The 18,882-nt window shown below is 40.6% G+C and overlaps 1 protein-coding gene across 3 annotated transcripts in view; it reads right to left on the bottom strand.

The window, feature by feature from the left end:
- Positions 1-4,841: 4,841 nt before the first annotated feature.
- nt5c2b (5'-nucleotidase, cytosolic IIb) overlaps positions 4,842-18,882 on the bottom strand; it is a 31,950-nt gene continuing 17,909 nt past the window's right edge. For 2 of the 3 annotated variants that reach the window (XM_036137250.1, XM_036137251.1), the window contains 11 exons: positions 18,239-18,332; positions 16,110-16,163; positions 15,892-15,975; positions 15,679-15,720; positions 15,166-15,273; positions 14,923-14,989; positions 14,661-14,831; positions 13,375-13,426; positions 12,977-13,037; positions 12,053-12,229; positions 4,842-9,778 (listed from right to left, as the gene is read on the bottom strand). In XM_036137250.1, the coding sequence (XP_035993143.1) occupies positions 9,554-9,778; positions 12,053-12,229; positions 12,977-13,037; positions 13,375-13,426; positions 14,661-14,831; positions 14,923-14,989; positions 15,166-15,273; positions 15,679-15,720; positions 15,892-15,975; positions 16,110-16,163; positions 18,239-18,332 (1,135 nt within the window). In that variant the 3' untranslated portion in view covers positions 4,842-9,553. Of the gene's footprint in view, positions 9,779-12,052; positions 12,230-12,976; positions 13,038-13,374; positions 13,427-14,660; positions 14,832-14,922; positions 14,990-15,165; positions 15,274-15,678; positions 15,721-15,891; positions 15,976-16,109; positions 16,164-18,238; positions 18,502-18,882 lie in introns of all 3 variants that reach the window. The other variant, XM_036137252.1, reaches the window with a different exon arrangement.

Here is an 18,882-nt window from a genome sequence, read left to right as displayed (position 1 = left end):
TTGAATGCTAATTCATTAGCTTTGCTAATGAATTAGCATTCATATCAAGCTATCTTTTAGGCCCTTTCAAAGAACACTTTCAAGCTATGCTAGAGACGCTTTCTTCCTGTTTCTATGTGACCTGTGAGAAAACTAAGGCAGCATGGAGGTTCAAATAAAAGGGAATGTATGGATTTTTTAAAATTAAGTTCTGTGTTTGTTTTTATCAGTGTTTTTTTTACCTGTAAAAGAAAGAGGTCATGCCACAAAAGCGGAAGAAATCTTCAAAAGCTTTATTTTGTCCGATCTTGTCCGTGTAAAACAACGTGAAGCTGAAAATGTTAATTTATGTCGAATACAGCAGTATTTTTTAGCAGGTATTAAAGTTAAAAACTTGTTGAAAATTAACCTTTTATTAAATGTGCTTAATAATTAAATGTACTTTCACATTCTCAAGAGACCTAAGTTTACCGGCGTTTCTCTGCCCTACAACATTTCTTTTGCTACACTGGTGGAAGCCATGGCTTAATCAGTCTTAATCAGGCCAGCTGATCATGTCTCCATGTGGATAATTTCCTAACAACTATCAGCCCAGGAAACTCCAGTTATGTACCGCTAAAATCCAAAGGCTTGTTAGCGAAGTTACAGCGGACTGACTGTGCCGCAGCTGATTGAGACAGCTTCAACCCGCATAACTTTACGCAGTACTACAGACTCTGTTTAGCCTGGAAAACTGACCAACAGTCTCTTGTGAAACATTAGACATTAATGCAGCAATGCATATTATGAATATGAACAGTTCAGTTTGAGTTTTAAATTGCTATACCATCAGGGTCAGTGTGTCAAGCATTTTACCCTCGACCACTAAGATGATTTATTCTCTTTTCTATAGCCTCTCAGCAACACAACCTCTCTCTACTACTGATAAGGAAGCGATTACTGATAATAACATCACTTCAGAATACCCCCCCCCCCCCCCCCCCAACCTGCTGTTGGTACAGACTGCCAAGTAGGGAAGTAGTCACAGAGCTGAGTTGGAGAGTAGGTGTGAGGTGACTGGTGTTGGTGGATGTGGCCAACTTGGTTGGTTTCCTATGAAAGCCTTGGGCAACTCAGAGGAGCTCATTATTGTGACCGTATTGCAGAACATTAAATTGTGTTTAGAAACTGATTAAAATGTCATATTTTAAAGTAGTTGCCCTATTTAGCAGATTATGTGTTACCTTGTGTTTTGTTGTTTGGTCAGAAATGTACCATGTACACAAGGTGGCAGTAAAACAGTCAGGCTTTAAAACAACAGTCACTTACGCTACTTAAACTCCTACACTTTAGAAGTTTTTTTTTTTTTTTTACTACAAAAACCTTTTCCAGGAACCAGGTTAGTTTTCTGGGGCAATTATCCACTGCATTTACCAGGGTAAAAGTAATAATTACAAAAGTAAGATTTTTTTCACATTCCAGCAGTTTCTGGATGGACTTTCATGGAGGGAGAGGGCTAAGCCAAGGTTGATCTTTTCAGCTTTCGAAAGCAGTCATATTGTTTTAAAATAGCCAAGACAGAGCTCATTTTTTTTGTCAACTTTCAGTGTGTTACGTCTTTAGTAATTGTCCTCTACATCTGTGAAGAAAGCGCTGAGAAGAAAGAGAGTGAGCAAATGCTTAAATCAAAATGACATTTTAGGATTTTAAATGTTTTTTGCTCTAAGACTAGGATCAAATGAACCACAGTCCCGTGGATCATTAACAGGCTTTTAAGAAATGAAGCGCTGCTACTGTGTTTTATTATAAGGCTCCTTTGGGAATCGTCTCTGAAGCTATTTTACAAACTTTGAAGCAGTTATAAAAGTTTAACATTGTTAACGCTGTGAAAGGATCACAGGTGTATGGCTAAAACACCAGGTTCTAATCCCGACGCACTTATCTCCTCTTCAGTCTCGCCTGAAGAATCCCTTCATGGTTTGTTACATTTATCGCTTTCCGTATCGTTTGCTGCAACTCTGTATGAGTAATGAGGTGTAGATGCTCTCTGACAGTTTTCCAGTCACAGTGTTACTTCTGAAATTTGTTTCAGTCTATTATTCCATCATAGGAACCTCTCCATCACCAGTCACTAAGTCGATAACTTATATTGGCCCGGGTTTGAACTCTATAGTGGAAACATACACAGATAGATGTTTAGAGTTTTCTTTTCCATTCCCGGAGTAACCACTGGGTTTCATGTTGAGTTAGCTGGGGGATATATATATATATATATATATATATATATATATATATATATATATATATATATATATATTACTATAACCGTTTGTTTATCTAAGACAACAAAAACACATCTCACCTGCCCTAACAATAAGCCATGTTTTTAAAATTATTCTTTAAGGGTATTCTCTTTTGCAGTCTCTTGGCATATTTTCCTACTTCACCTCACAGAGAGGAGTTTTAATACACTATATTTGTGCTGTAAAGTAGAATACCAGTGCATATGATAATAAAAAATTATAATTATGTTAATTCCCTTCATGCATATGATGTTATGTGTGTTGGTCGTTCGTCTTTCTTATGTTATAGCAAAAGAAAAGTGGCACTGAAGCGGTTTTTATAATGTAGTTGCTGGTAGTAACCACTGGTGGTCGCTGTTTCCCTGTGTATTTTAGTGTGTGTGAAAAGGCCTGGGAAATCAGACACACAGCCCATCCATCTGCTCTGCCGGGAGAGGCGTCCGCTCCTATTCTATGTAATGACGATGTTTACAGCTGTGCTCGCTGTCTTGTACTTTTCTCTTTTGTTAGTTTTGCTGTTTACTTGAAAGTGCCCCTAGGCAGCAGTCACACCCTGCTCTGCTGGGACAATGACTCGCCTGAGATAAAGCAACGCCTGAATGCGACATTTGATCAAGCCTGTGTATCCCAGTGCCTGACAGAGCAAGAAGAATAAAGGCAATTCAGAAACAAAACTTGGATTTCTTTTCATGAATGCACATCAGGAACCAGTGTTGGGGCGTCAGCTTTCCTTCATGCTGTCCACTCCATCCTTTGCCTCTGTGGATCCTGGAAAGGTGTGGCCTTACCTGCTCTGTAGCTTCTTCTACCTGAACATCCCTGTTGCCTATTCTGGCTGATGGCTTAGTGAAAATAATAATTAAGAGATAAAACAGGAGTTGGATGTTTTTAAAAAATGTTCAGCTCTCTTTTTATGATGTCCTACAAGCTTCTTCAGGCTTAGATTAAACATGGCCGAGTATCTAATTCAGGTTAAGAATTAACCTTCTACATGTAATTAACTGGGGGAAATACATTTAGAAAGACATGAACAGTTCATTTTTATTGTAGTTTCCTTTAATCATACTTCAGAGATTTATGATTCAAAGAGAGACCCTTTGAACATTTTCCCTTTTTCAAATAGATTTGCTGCATTTTAACGGGATTTATAATGGGAAGATAAAACATAAATTAATGCATAATTGTGAAGTGTAAGGGAATTGTTTTTATTTTTTTTAATAAATAAAATCTAAAAAGTGTTGCATGCTTACAGCCGTCATCCCGCTGGAAGGTGAAGGTCCAGCCTCAGGTCTTTAGCTCTTAACCGTTGTCTTTAAGATTGCTTTGTATTTAGCTCCCTCCATCCTCCTATCTTCTACCAGCTTCTCTGTCCCTGCTAAAGAGAAGCACTCCCCACATGATGATGTGTTGGATGGAGCTAAATATCTTGTCCCAGAGATCCATCCATCCATTATGTACGCATGCTTATCCCTCATGGGGTTGTGAGGGGTGCTGGAGCCTATCTCAAGCATTCATCGGACGAGAGGCTGGGAATGTCCGAGAGATGTTCTGGTGGATTTAGATCAGAGGAGCGAGGCGGCCAGTCAGTGGTCCCTTTGTTTGGCACTGGCAGCACTCATCCTGTTCCTTCTTGCACAACGGAGCAGCACCGGTCCTGCTGAAGGGTCAACAACCTCTCACGGTCTTGTCCAGCTCTCCTAGTAAATGCCTGTTTCTAGGACTTTCCTCCGTGCTCTTGAGACTGTGCTGGGAGAAACAGCAAAAAAAAAAAAAACTTCTGGCAAAGGCACCTATTGATGCACCATCCTGGGGGAGCTGGACTGTCTGTGCAGCCTCTGTAGGGTCCAGGTTTCACATCATGGTATCAGAGGTGACACAGACCCTGCTTAAACGCTAAACTACTGAAAAGCAGTCATGAAATGAGAGGGGAAAAAAAAAAAAAAAAAAAAAAACTCTGAGGCTTCCACCTGCAAAACCATTCATGTTTTTGGAGACGTCTCATTGTTGTCCCTGATGGTAATTTCATTAACACCAGAACAGCCGACAATGATTAACGACCCCCTCTGTTTATCTGACTTGATGTTATACTCCTAATCTTTTGTGCAGGGTATTTATACAAGATGAGAAGGTAACAAATTCATGATTTTAAAGCTACATTTGATAAAAAAAATCGGTCAGAATTCAATCGTGATGCAACTCCGTGTCATTTTCATTATTTAATTGTCCTTGCGATTTAAGGGAATGCAGAGGTTCTGCAGACTCAGCTGAGAAAAAAAAAAAAAAATGCTGACTCAGCAAAGGCTTCTGCACTGCGCACACAGGACAAACCATCACAATAATGTCAGTGAGACTTTAGAAGTCGAAAAGCACCACTACATGAGTGTTGCTGCAGCACAGCGTGAAGGAGGTAGGACTGTATGAAGGTAGACACCTACCACCCCTCTCTCTAGGCAACTTATGCACATATAGAGAAACATGTAGAATATCAGCAACAACACGCCACCGCCATACATCCTTTGGGTGCACAGAGTACCATTTGATCATTTCCCCTTTAACAGGCAAGAAAACGAGAACCACACATTATGAAAAATTATCTTTATTCTAGATTTTCATGTAATTATCTCAATAGGTCTATAGGAACACATCAGAAAAAAAATGCTGTTCAGAGGAGCATCATCTGATATACTTGGAAAAACAAAGGTTGAAGAAAAAAAAAATAAACGGTTTAAACCTTGTCTGCACATAGCCGGGTATCTGGGAAAACATCTATTTTTATGCGTTTTGGCCTTTCATCCACATGAAAACTCTTCTTTTACTTCACTTTTATTTCTGGAAACTCTGACCAAAGTGGAGATTTGAGAAAACCCAGTTTTTGTGCTTGCCTGTGTACATGGCAAAAGGGAGTTTTAGGTCCGCTAGCAATAAATAATGCGGCGCTCACATCACATGTGCGACTGTGGTTATTGACTTGGTCATGTTGTAGAGGAGGAGATTTGAATACTTTCAGAGAGGAGCTGATTTTTACAAGACCAAAAGCTCCAATTCGTTAAAGCTAGGGTGGACGATTTTTCCAGAAGTTTCCCAAAGTCCCATTTTGACATGTCTGTCAAAAAAAAAAAAAATCTCCAAAATCCACTCTGGTCTTATTTCTTTCTACCGAGTCCTTCCTCTTCTTCTCATAAACGTCTATGCAGTTTGCTTCTTGCAACTCTCAACCATGTTTAAAGTATAAAGTGAGAGCAGCGGCACTACAATGAATGGCTAACCGCTAAGCTAACTGCTAACCTAGCCGCTAAGCTAACAGGATATATAAACACTAGAAGTGCGCATGCGCAGCCAGCAACCGGACGCTAACAAGGAATGTGCACGCACACTGGTGTTACGTGAGTGTGTCAGCATGATCGGCATGTGGGACAACCCAAAGACAAGGTGATACCCTGGAACTTAAAGGGACAGAGACGGGTGAGTATATAATGTCTATGGGTGAGAGCAGGAACAAAACTTTAACCAGTCACTGCTCTTCGGTGTGAACTGCAGGGATTGGTTGAAGTTTTTACAGGCCTGAAGCTCACACACAGATTTTTTATCCGCCTTTTTGTGAACACATAATGTATTAACTACTTTCAGGACGGAAGGACGATTTGACCCAGTATAATAAAAAGTGTTTCTGAACAGGATTACCAACTATAGGTTTAAGGTTCAAAGGAGAACGCTCCCAGTAGACCAGGACCACCTGGTTGATTTGAAGGATTCTGATTGGCTGACAGGGTCTAGCTTTGTGCTACATTGCGCTCGATGTGTTTGGCTTGTTTAAAAAAGGACCCTCAGTGGTGCATTGGTTTGGGTTCGTGGATGAAAACTTCTCTGAAATCGTTCCAGTGTGTACGATATTCTTAAAAAAACTATGCGGGGGTTGATATTCGTCTTTATAAAAAGACCTGGCTACGTGCGGACAAGGACGTAGAAAATTAAATGTGGCTGTTGATGTTATTGACCAACAACGATGAATAAAAACCTCCTCTCTCTCCTGGAAAACTCTTTACCAGGCTTTATTAATAAGCTCTGAATGTTAAAACATCTGCTATAGGGCCAAAAAGAAAAAAGAAAAAGTTAATCTCAATAAAAAAGCTCCATCTACAGTTCTGTAAAAGAAAACCATTTAAAAATGCTTATTAAAAATAAGAACCTCAAATTGTACATCAATTATTGTCCTTTTCATGCTAACTGCATTTCCTCAAATTTAAGATCATTTTTACAGGTGTGTAAACTATGCCAACATATTGGGGGGAAAAAAACAAAAAACTGACGTTTTCTATTTTTGTGAGGAAATGAGCTGTGAGGCAGAATGGATATCAACTGCATGCACATATGCAGTTTAGGCGACCGTCACAGTTAGTTTTACAGCTCCCCTCTGCAAAATATCCAGCTATTCTGCAAAAAAAGTTAAAAAGACAACATGAACATACAAAAGATTTCTTCGTAAAAAAAAAAAGAAAAAAAGAAAAAGGAGACAAACAGCTTTGATGTCTCCTAATGACATCAATAGCAAGTGTGACGTTAAAGTGAAGAAGATTCACTTCTCTCCAACCCACATCAAGCCAAACCCAATACCATAAGAAAAATAAAATTAAAATAGACGGCATTTTTTTTCTTTCCTTTTTCTGGTTAAAACGATCAGACAATTACAACAAAAAGCTGAGAACACGGGAAGTTTGCTTTAAAACAAACGGCAACACAAAAAACGCGTTTGAACCCCAGTTAGAACCGGGTTTAAAGCCCTGAAAGATCAGTTTTTCTCCCAGTGTGCACCAGGGTCCGTTTCCTTTTATCAAATCGGATCACTGTTGCTTAAATTGAAAACTTTTTTTTAAATTCTCCCAGGGTTAGCAGTGGGTGTGCAGATTAATGTGTCAGTAGCTATCAAGCATCAGATAAGTAATCTAATGAGCTGTAGAAAGGTTTCTTCTTCTGCAGGATCACAGCAGAGGAAGAAGAACCGGATCAATACAACTAACTCCACAATGCCACGATGCTGTCACTGTCACACGTTAAAACCTCGTCCGTGCACTTTTAGTCACATTAGTTTTGTTGTGAGAAATCGGCTCAGCTGATCGCAGGCAGGATGAGGTTCTCAATGAGCCTGAAATACCAGTTCTCACCGTTTCTGGATGAACGATTTAACGTGGCGTTGTTGCTTCTACAAAAGCAACATATTTCCTTACAGATGCTAAAACAATATATTACTTCTAGAATAATAATTAAAATTTTAAATTGAGCTGCAAATGCCATTTGTAATCTAGGAGAAAAGTCATCAGTGGTTTATCCACCCTTTTCCTGGCGCTGCTGGAGGACTTTGCAGTTTAGCCAACTTTAATTTTTTTTTTTTTTTTAAAGTTAATGACACATCTATGGCTCACCTTTCAGCCGCTGCGCTGAAACAATGGACAATTATTTGAATGTGGCTGAAGAATCCAAAACTTAAAGCGACCATCAAAAGCCCCAAAAGGGCGTTTTTAACTTTAAAACTAAAGCCCTGGGAGGTGGAAGATCCGTACCCCGCTTGTGTTCGGGCGACTACAGACAGAAGAAACGTTGGCTTCAGGTCTGCTTTGATTTTAAGGTTACAGCAATAACGAATCACCAAATCGGTCCTTTCATAACTGGTGATCACCCGCATTCTCCACCCACAACTCAAAATGACCATTTAAAAAGCAGTCAAATAAACAACGGACGTGCTTTCTGATATTTTAAAGCGTAGAAAGCATCAGAACAGTAACCAATTAAACTCCGCTGTTTGTCGGCAGCAGTGCGGTTGACCAGACAGATGACAAGCGTCCACCTTCAGGTCATCCCTTTCAACCTTTGACAGATTAAGCGTCTGATCTGACCGCATTATCGTGGTAAAGATTTAAAGGCTGATGTCCCCACATGTTTTATATCTGTGTGTTTGCATTTAGTCTGTCAGTTTTCTGAGCTGCATGTTCGGGAAAGTCCGGCCGCTGCAGCAGCTGCTTGAAGCTCACTGCAGAGACTGGCTTTGGGCTTTACGTTGCTGACACTGCAGTTTTATGCAGTCGAGTGGAAACCGGAGAAGCAGCACAATCTGTAGGTAAAAAAAGAATTACATTTTCTTTTCAGGAAACAAAAAAAAAACAAAAAAAAAACAAAAAAAAACACAGAGCCTAGTGAAAAATTGTATTTTACGCAACCGAAGATTACACACAGAATTATTAGTGTAAATACTAATATAAATTCTGCTATGAAAAAAAAAATAACACATTTGAAGAGTTTTGTATCTTTTTTTTTGTTTTTTTGATCAAAGTCAAGTACCTGAATCTAGACGCTAGTAAAACGATCACAGTGTTAAGATGCAGACAGAAGAAAACCGTGAATCAGAACGTCTGCATTTTTTTCCTTCAATAATTGTTGCGGAGAGAACACTACATGGGTGACAATAAAAAAACATCCTAAAACCAATAAACGAGCTAAAGCCAACAACCACCTTCTGCACACGCTTTGAAAACATCGAGCAGAGCCGGCATGCTTCTCCCAGACAGCCTCAGTGGAGTCAGGCAGTGTTCGGGTTCGCAGCTCCAGCTAGAACGAAACATCCTGCTTGTGGTGCAACCAGGGACAAAGTCCTTCTCCGTGTTCTCCCCCTGAACCTGATGCATGCTGGTCTGCTTTCGCACCGGCGTTCAGTGAAAAGCGATCCCTACTGCCCGTCCGGATGCTACAGTCCTCTAGGCAAGTTAAACGGATGAAAAGCTGACGGCGGATCCCAGACAGCGGAAAAGTCTCCGTCTCCATCACTCGGTCCCGTCGATTTTAAACGGCGCATTCCCGGTTAGCTTGTTTCGTGGCTAGAATGACAGTATGGTGAACCGTATCCGCAGGGTTACGGCGTAAACGTGATTTTGGTTAGAAAAATACTTTAGAAATTAGCGTTTAATGAGACGACTGCTCAGGGTGGGCGCTTCTGCTTCGAGAGCGGCGCGTGCGTGTTATTCTTCTGGCAGCCGTTGTGATCTCTTCTCCCCCCAATGGTCCTTCCGCGTTTCTTAGAAAAATCGCCCTCATGTGTGCGTTTGTGTGTTCAGGTGCATTGATTTATATTTACAGTAAATATAATTAAATACACACAAACACACACAGTCTGGAAAAGTTTCTCCCTCGCGCCATCGCTCAGAGAGAAAGAAAGAGAGAGAGAGAGAGAGATCACGATTGGACTCCACAAGGAAAGGTAAGGCGACGGGAACAGGAACGTGGCTCAACTCTGCAGGGCGGCTTTATTACTCTTCCTCCTCGTCGTCGTCTTCGTCGTGGCAGTGAGTGATCTCCTGGGGAGTCTGGGGGAACAGGTTGGGAGGCTTGATCTCGCTGCAGGAGCGGGTCAGGTGGTGGCGTTTGCAGTCCAGGTCCTTGCAGTCGCTGCAGTGGGTGCGGTTACGCGTGGCCAGAGGGGACTCCATGTCGATGTCCACATGCGTGTGCTCCACCGTCGACTCGTGGGGCATCTGAGGGACAACAAAACATGAAGGAAATGCACTCACTGTTGTCATGAGAGGTCTTAAGTCAGTTTTTTACCTGTTTAATTAATAATAATTATTAGAATGACAGCAGTATTAATCATAATAGTAATGTAAATAATAGTAATATTATTGATAGTATCAATAGTAGCAGCTGTATTAACAATAACACTAATAATATTAGTATTACTAATAGTAATATTAGTAGGGCTAGGCAATATATTGAGATTTTAAAAATGGAGATTTTTTCAAAAAGAGATAAGATGAGACTATATCGCTTATATCGAGATGTTGCGTTAAAATTATACTTTTATGTTTTCCACTAGGTTATTTTTCAGCTGTTTTTCATATTTATCTCCAGCTGTTTGTTAAGAAATGTGCCTGAGAGAAATTTGTGATGAAGCTGTGATTCAGAGATGCCTTTTAATAATTACTTTATGAAAAGAAAAACATATCAAAATAAATGTTGGATATCGGCCTTCAGCCTAAAAATAGATATTATTTTCAGTCCATATCGTCCAAGCCCTAAATATTAGTATTATTAACAGTAATAATGGTATTAGTAATAGTATACAAGTAGTAATAAAAACAGTAGTGTTGATCATAGGAGTATTAATAATAGATAGCAGTAGTATTAGTGGTAATATCTGTAGTTTGGTCTTCTTTACTCCAGCATTGGATTAACAGACTTTCAGAAAGCTGCGGTGCTGTTCTGACAGACGTCATCTAAAACATCAGAACCGGTACCATTTAGGTATTTGTATCCGACTCTACTCACACGGTTAGAAAGTCTGCAGTAAACTTGCATCTCTCTTCTACTGATGATCTTTACATAAACAGTCTGCTGCGGTGACAAAAAGGCTAAAGTCACTTTGCTTCCTCTCCGTTTTGAGCCGGCTGGAAAAGTTTCTATCGTCTTTGTAACGTTTCTCACGTTGTCGACGATAGAAACTTTGGAACATTTTCACGTTCGTTGGGGAAGACCCAGATTCTGTAGATCACGTCGACATACTAACGAATCCCTTCATATTATGCTTTTTTTTTTAAAAAAACAGAAACTCCCCCGCTGCAGAGGACATTTCAGGTTTTTCTGCCCGCTCTGGTGTTTTTGTGACTCCCTGAAGAAAGCAGCGCAGCAGAAACAATCTGAGCAACAGCCCGGCCCTACGCTGCAGTCTCTACACTTCTTTCCATGCAGATTTCTTTTGGACAAAGAACAAAATGAGAAATCAGAAACTATAAAAAAAAGGAGAGTCCTCAATGAGACGGGTACTGATGACACAACATGATTATTTAAAAAGGAAAAAAAAAACATGACGTCATGCTGGAGCTTTACTAGGGCTGGACGATATAGAAAAAAAAGCTTATCGATTAAAAAAAAAAAATGCATATTGATCGATAACGATAAATGATTTAATTTGAATAAAGAAAACAAACACAGAATTCCAATTAAATCTTTATTTAACCAACTTTTTTAACCATAACAGAATTTTTAAAAGAAAAATAACTTAAGAGACCAGAGTTATGTTATTAAATCTGACAAAGAATAAAACTAAAGTGACCAGTAAAATGACCAAAATAAATATACCAAATAAACAAATAAAATAGCATATTTAGGTGGGAATAGTACACAAGTTACTTCTCAGGTTTCATAATTGAGAGGCTGACGCAGGGCTGAGGTCCGAGGTTGTGGCGTGTAAGGAGGACGCAGACTGCAGCTCATTTTGCACTGATTCCCTGCACTAGTTGCACAATTTAGGGAGCGCTGTTAGAGAAAAACCTGCAGCCCGGAACGTTATATCGCGGATCAAGAGTGGCGAGTAATTGTTTGCAAATTTTACAAATCACTGGTTTATTTCTGTTTCAGGTTTATTTAGGCTGGTGAACTAGTAAAACCCCGTTTTGGGACCGTTTCCTCCGCCGCTACTTGCTGCGACATATTCACGTGCTCTGTGTTGTGGTTTGAGAGGGCGGTGCTTTGTGACGGCGTCCCTGGGTCCGCGATTACAATTGGTCGAGAGGAAGTAGTGACTGTAGCATCAACTAATATGATAGGCTGAAAGGAAGGAAGGAAAACTCTCTATCGAACTTTTATCGACCCTATATTTTTCTATCGCGCCACACGTCTATCGATCGATATATATTGTTATTGAATTATCGTCCAGCCCTAAGCTCTACAGCTGGAGCAGTAATAAGATGAAGCTTTTGATGCTGTGCCGGTGTTTTAAAGCGTCAAGCTTTACATTAGAGCCAGGAACCTACCTGCACGTGCGCCGCTCTGAACAGGTAGCTGAAGGGGTAATACAGCAGGTTGATGAAGGAGGCGGCGTACAGGTCGGCGTAACGCATCACCTGGGAGGCGAAGAGCGTCTGTCTGGAGCCGCTGCGGAAAAGGCTCCCCATCATGCCGTAGCACATGTCCATGTCGTGTGTGACTTTCTGAGGGGAGAGAGAGAGAGAGACGGAAAAGGTTTCAGCGATGCAGCAAGAGGCGCCTAACCTGACGCCGCCAGATAGATTTGCTTCGCATATCCATCTGGAAACCTTCCGTTGAAGTAATTTTGGGAAGGGGCGGAAATACTGGTTAGCTGATTGGCCTATGTTGGTGATAGACGGGCCAATCAGATCAACAAAGCATATGACGTACTCGTCAACATGCTTACGAGCGACGACGAAAACACAACCACAAGCCAAGCTACTCTTGCTGCTGCAGGTAAAGGCTCGTTAGCTCAGCAGAGAAATACTCTGTAATTCCGATAAAACTTGCTCGATAGCCGCGCTAACGCTAGTTTCATCGGCTGAAGCCGCCATGTTCTTTAGACTGAACTGTCGATCTTCTCATTGCATCACACCTCAACCCGCCTCAAAGCCAACGCTGATTGAACGTTCGTTTGGTGAACGGCTCCAAATTTTCTTTAACAGAGAGTAGCCAGACTGATCTGCGAGTGAAACCTTGAAAGCTCGCGAGATCAGGATGGTCTCACGAGGCTAAGAGGCGCCGGTCTTCCTCTAAAAAACAAAATCTGTGAAAAACGGTCAAACTAGGGAGATCTGAGGGGAGCCGTCGATGAGCCGGAGGCCCGTTGATCCTCTGAGCCGTGAAACGCTACAGAGCACCTGCAGAGTCCAGCTGGTGCTAAACGCAGAGGACCAGGTGTGCGATGGGCGGGGGGGTAGAGGCTGTACCTTGACTCTTCTCTGGATCGTGCTGATGTCAGGCCTCTCGTTGCTGCTGCTGTCCAGATGTCTGAGGAGAAAACACGACGAGGACAGGGGAAAGAGGGGGAGGAGGAGGACACGCATATCAGTTTGCTGAACTGTAGGAAGTCAAAGAGGTGGTGTAACAGAGAGCCACGGCGGGCTATAAATACTGTCAGCGGATCTGGTTATCAGGTGGCCGGCGTGAGCCCAACCCTCCAGGCTTCACCCTATTGACCCTGTTGTTCCCTCTGCTCGCATGCCTTCAAACAGGCTGCAGAGAGCAAAGAGCAGCAGAGCCGGTGATGGGGAGAGCCGGGCAGAGAGGACTGACAGGTTAGAGGGGAAGGGGAGGAAAAGGGGGCCGGACGGGGGACGGCTCTTACTTGTAAAGCTCTGCCAGGAAAACGTCCAGACCCTGAAGTTCCTCGAACAGCGCTGGAAAACACCAGAGGAGAAGCAAGACGTGAGTATTGGTGCTGCTGCCATCGCTTGTAGCCACACCATGCAGTGGCCATGTTATAAATGCCCATTTTAAGAGATGACAAAAAAAATAAATCATCAATTTCTTATAAAATAAGAGTTCATAATAACAGAGAGGCAGCCTGAAAAAAAAAAAAAACGAAGCATCTCCCTGTGGTTCTAGGGACAAAAAGTAACAGTGAGTTTGTATTATTTAAATGTTAACTTTCTTTCCTACTTTCCTTTTTTTTTTATAAATCAACAGCAGTCCCAATCCTACATATCAAATAATAAATTACTGTTTATTTTTTGAAACACCAATGTTTTTATATTTACAGTCTAAAACAACAGATATGACTTGTGCTCAATTATTTAGGTTTTCATTCTAGCATTCAGCCTGATTTATGTGAAGGCTTAGCAGCAGCATTTATTTATAAGCATTATTATTTTTTAGATTTCAGAAAAGGCTCACTTTACAGTAACGTAAAGTTAGACTGCTCATAAATAAAAAAAACAAAACATTTTTTACGTTTAGTTTTTTTTTTTTTTTTTTTTTTAAATCAGCATTAATCCCATCATACATATCAAACAGTCAAGAGTTTTTTTTTTAACCTTTTTAACCAAATGGATAAAAAGGTTTTGTCTACATACAACTCTGGTTTATTCTCTTAAAAACACATTTAATTATTTAATTTAAATGGACTACAGGAATATTTATGTTTTAATTGGCCTGGTGTTTGTTAACAATCAGCAGCAGCAGGTCCTCGAGTTTTCAGAGTCTTTTTATAGCCTGGGATTTATTAAAGAAAATCAGTTTCATTTGCTGTTTTTTAGTCTTGCTTGAAATAGTTCTGACTTATATTTGGCTCTAACAGACGAGGAAAAGGGACAATTTTGTGAATACGGTAAACATTGGGTTAGCATTAATACATAAATAACTGAATCACTGGACAGTGATTTTCATTTATTCAGACTTTTTGGGTATGAAGGATTATTAAACTTATAATTTATAACTCTGCTGAAAAAGAAGAAGCAGCAGCTGAGGACATCTGGCTGTCCAGGCTGGTATAGGAGCCTTAGTTCTAGTGTATTAAATAGGTTTTAGTACATCACACACTGATAGTATTTTATCGTTCGTAGTACAGAAGAACCCAACTGGAGGAAGAGGTGACTGTTGTCCTAAAGTGTTTTCTGAATGCTCCACACTCACAGCTTTTGTCCGTCCACACGTGCAGCTCCTGGGCCAGCTCAGGGATCACCAGGAACGTTCTCCAGCCCTGACGCTTCTTAGACTTGAGGATGTCCCCAAAGATGTGGTCCCCGATGTACAAAATGTCCTTCCCCTTGGCCCCCAGCAGGTCGCACACGATGTCTGAGGAACCTTTGGGCAAAGCACATTCTCCTTAACTACACATCAGGCCAAAAAAAGAGCTAACGTAATAAAACTGAAGATCTGAAGGAGTCAGTCTCACCTCCTGAATACACTATGCCATGCTGCAGAGGTCCTGTGTAGGTTCCTATCTTTAGACGCCCTGTGGTCTGGATTAGAACATAAAACAGGTCTGTACTGTTAAAGTTTGCAGCGACTTCTCTCACGTTTGGACACAAGCTGCATTTCAAAAGTGATAAACTGTCCAAACCCCAGAGGACCTAAAACGGCGACGCTATGACCATCAAAACGTCAAAGTTTCTGTCCCGCCCTGTAGCTTACTCACCGTGTCGACCTGTCTGAGAACGGTTCCCTCCCCGAAGAAGAGCGGCTTTCTGGCGTCCACCAGGATCAGGTCGAAGTAAGACTGCCAGGGCCGGTGAGAGCTACCGGGCTGTGGAGGGCGCGAACCCAAAGACAAGCACAAGTACAGAGTTACACGTGGCGCTCGCTATAAAGTGACACAGTCGTGGTTTACCTGCAACCTCATCACCGCAAGAACGGAACTAAAAGTAAATCAAATTTTCTTGAAATGAATGTATTTATCCTTGATTTAAGCAGGTAAATAAGCCTATTAGCCAATGGAGTGAGTATTTTTACTCCTAAAATAAGATAATTAGACATCCTGCACTTGAAATAAGATGATAGAGATGAAATGTTCCTATTTTAAGTGCAAAAATCTTATTCCATTGGCAAATAGTCTTATTTACCTGCTTAAATCAAGGTAAAATACACTGATTTCAAGAGAATTTGACATACTTTTAGTTCCCCTTTTTGCAGTGCAGCTAAACCATCTCACCTTGGGGCCGTGGGGGAAGTCAAACAGGTACGTCATAATTTTCTGTGTCAAAAAAAAACAAAACAAAAACCAGAAGAACACAAAGACTTGGTTGAGTTAAAGCAAATAATGTCTGATGAAAATCACCTGTTATAGATAAAGATAAACCTAATAAATGTATTCATTTTGTTATTGATTGGGCCTCCGTCTAAACAGTCAAGAGTCGGTACTCACGTCGGTGTATTTGTAGTCGCTGTTGGTAGCCAAGAAAACTTTGGCTACTTCATTCATGCGGCTGAGGAGAAGCGGGAGCTTCCCCTGATGGCAACAGAGAGGAGAGAAAAGCTTTGAGTGTCTCCCCAGAGCAGCCTCTTCACAAACAATGACACAATGTGTGTGTGTGTGTGTGCGTCCTCACACCAGACGACACCTGCTGAATGCAAAGTACTCACGTCTTTCACTACGTACTTCTCCAGGTTCTCTACGGTTTTCTCCTTCAGCGTTCCCTGCCGAGAAAACAAGGCCACAGATTTAAACAGGAAACAAAGTGAAACGTCCAGAAAAGGCCTTTTTTTTCTATTTATTGTTCATGACCCGTCAAAAGCTTGGACACACCTGTCTTACTCAGTGGCTTTTCCTTATTTTAACTACTGTCTACATTAAAGATACGTAGTGAAGACATCGAGACTATGAAGCACAAATACATTGAATTATGCAGCAAAGAAAACAAATGTGAGAAAACGTAGAACATCTTTTATATTTTAGATTCTTCAAAAAGCCCCCAGGCGATGCTTTTCGCCTGAAATGGTTTCCTCGCAGTCTTTAAAAGGAGTTCCCGGAGGTGGTAATTAAAAATAAAGACAAACCCCTGAATGAGAAGGAGCGTCCAAACCTCGGACTAGTTGTGTGTGTGTGTGTGTGTGTGTGTGTGTGTGTGTGTGTGTGTGTGTGTGTGTGTGTGTGTGTGTGTGTGTGTGTGTGTGTGCAATGGTGGAGTGAGAAATCCACAGAAATCTTCCACCTCTAAAGCATCGACCCATAACAGCTCAGACCATGAGAGGGAATATTTTCATCCGAAGATGTGATTCTGTTTTGATCTTCAGGGGATTAAACTTTAATTTGCACGTCTGGGGGAAAGCTGTTGGGGATTTAAAAAGGTGTTTTAGGACATCCCTACTTTCCCGTGGATTAGTCAGACCTTTAGGGGCAGATTTATCTGAACAAATGATGCTTTTCACAGTTGAAAAGTTCAAGTGTTGCCGTACGGCACGAGGCCAAATCATGACCCATCCATCTGACCTCGCGTTTAAGAAATGGCAAAGTGCAGCTTTTTTAATACAGCAACTATCAAATCTCTCTTTTCTCTTATGTTGCAAAAAAAAAACAAAAATAAAATAAAACAAATTTAATGAGTTATGTTGTGTTTTATAATAAGAAACCAGGAATGATTAGCAAGCATAGAGTTAGAGTCACATTTGAGTGAAAGTTACTCTGGAGTTTTAATCCGTTTTAAACCTTTAAATTAGTCTTCATCTTCTGATTATTCTTCATTATAGGAAAACCGGAGAGAGACACAGTCTGTTATTTATGCTATAAAGTACTCAAAGAATTTGTGAAATTTGATTTCTTTAAATTGTAATTTAGTGCTCAACAATACTCTGAAACATCAGGACATTGATCTGTAAGTTATTAAAAACTATAATCAAAAAAGATTTTACATATTTAAAAAGACAATTTCCTACATTTTTTTTTTAACCGTACCCTTTCTATTTCTTACCTAGAATATATTTTGTCAGTTTTAAGCAACAAGAAAAGGATATGGGTCACTTTCGCTCTTTGAGAGCATTTCTGTATTCTGCCTAGTTCAATGAATGAGTGTGTTGGAGCAAAAGTTTCTGATGAAATCAGCTAAAGACGAGCTTAATATAAGACCAAACACTTTGTGTTGTACTAAAAAACGTTCTCCATTTTAAAGCATTTTAGGGGGGAACTTTCAGAGCGCCCGTCGGCATTAACTGCGTGTGCAGGCGGGCCAAATGTGCAGCGTTCTCATTCTGCGGTCAGAAAGAAGAGTAAAACTCATTAAAGAGGATGCAAGCGGCCTACAAGCTGCAGACTGAACAAGGCCTGGTCCGTCTGTCACTACGGATACAATTATACTGACAAACAGAGTCTTTCATGAGCATTACAGAGGATTAGCATCATGTAGCATCATGTGACGGTGTTTAATAGCCATTTACATGAAGCGAATCCTCTTTCTATCTCCAGCTGACAGACACTCCAGCATTTTTGTTTCTTTTATTTAACAAAATATTCTTTTGATTAGCACTTCTGGTTTCTTTGTCTATTTCTTGTCAAATCTGATGAGAACTGTTGACATTTATCAGATCAGAGTTCAAATGTTAGTTTTCAACGAGTGAAAAGGACAAAAAATATTTTCATATTAGCATTAGCCACTTAAATTTGCTTAAATGCATTATTGTTTTTATTTTAGTCAAATAGGTTTTCTGCTTAACTGTATTAAGCAAAGTTTGATTTATGTGTAGGAAAGCAAAAGAGCAGAACAGAAATTTCGTCGTACCTTGAAGTGAACCCAGTCCACGGCGTCCCGGATGTCCTGGAACATGCTCTTGTAGGACATGAAGAGGTCGCCGTTTTTGAAGCCGGTTTCACAGCTGGGAAAGGGGAGGAGAGAGAAACACGCGCACAGCCGTCGGACAGGCCATATCTTTACGGAGGGTCTTTTTAAAAAAAACATGACATTTGTTTCTTTTTGTTTGCTTTTAAATGGGATAGCCTTCCCTTGTTGGAGGGTCCCCAGCCAAACAGGAAAGCATTCTCCCCCTAAAAGACCAACAACCAGGTTTCAGAGGACAAAGGACATGCAGCCATTCCAGATTACATCCTCAAAAGAAATTAAAGATAAATTACAGGCCATTAATCCTCTTTCACAGAAGTGCTAAAAAGATTATGGATGATTGTTTTTTATTTATTTATTTTATTTTATATGGACAGTTAGTAAGATTTTATTTTACTGCCATTAATCTTTTAAGGATCCATGCTCTTAACATCTGGTATTAATGCTGTAATTCCATTAAAAATAAAAACGGTCTGACTGTAGTCCCATGGGATCACCGTTTAATAAGAATTAGCTGATATTAGCCTTTAGGACAACCAGGACGCTCTCATGCTTTCGGGGGCTTTTGCTCTCGTCCCTGTGCGGCT

Source organism: Fundulus heteroclitus, chromosome 5, assembly GCF_011125445.2.
Source record: "Fundulus heteroclitus isolate FHET01 chromosome 5, MU-UCD_Fhet_4.1, whole genome shotgun sequence".
Lineage (NCBI taxonomy): Eukaryota > Metazoa > Chordata > Actinopteri > Cyprinodontiformes > Fundulidae > Fundulus > Fundulus heteroclitus.
Note: the sequence above shows the minus strand (reverse complement) of the source record. Positions and strands in the feature narration are given on the sequence as shown.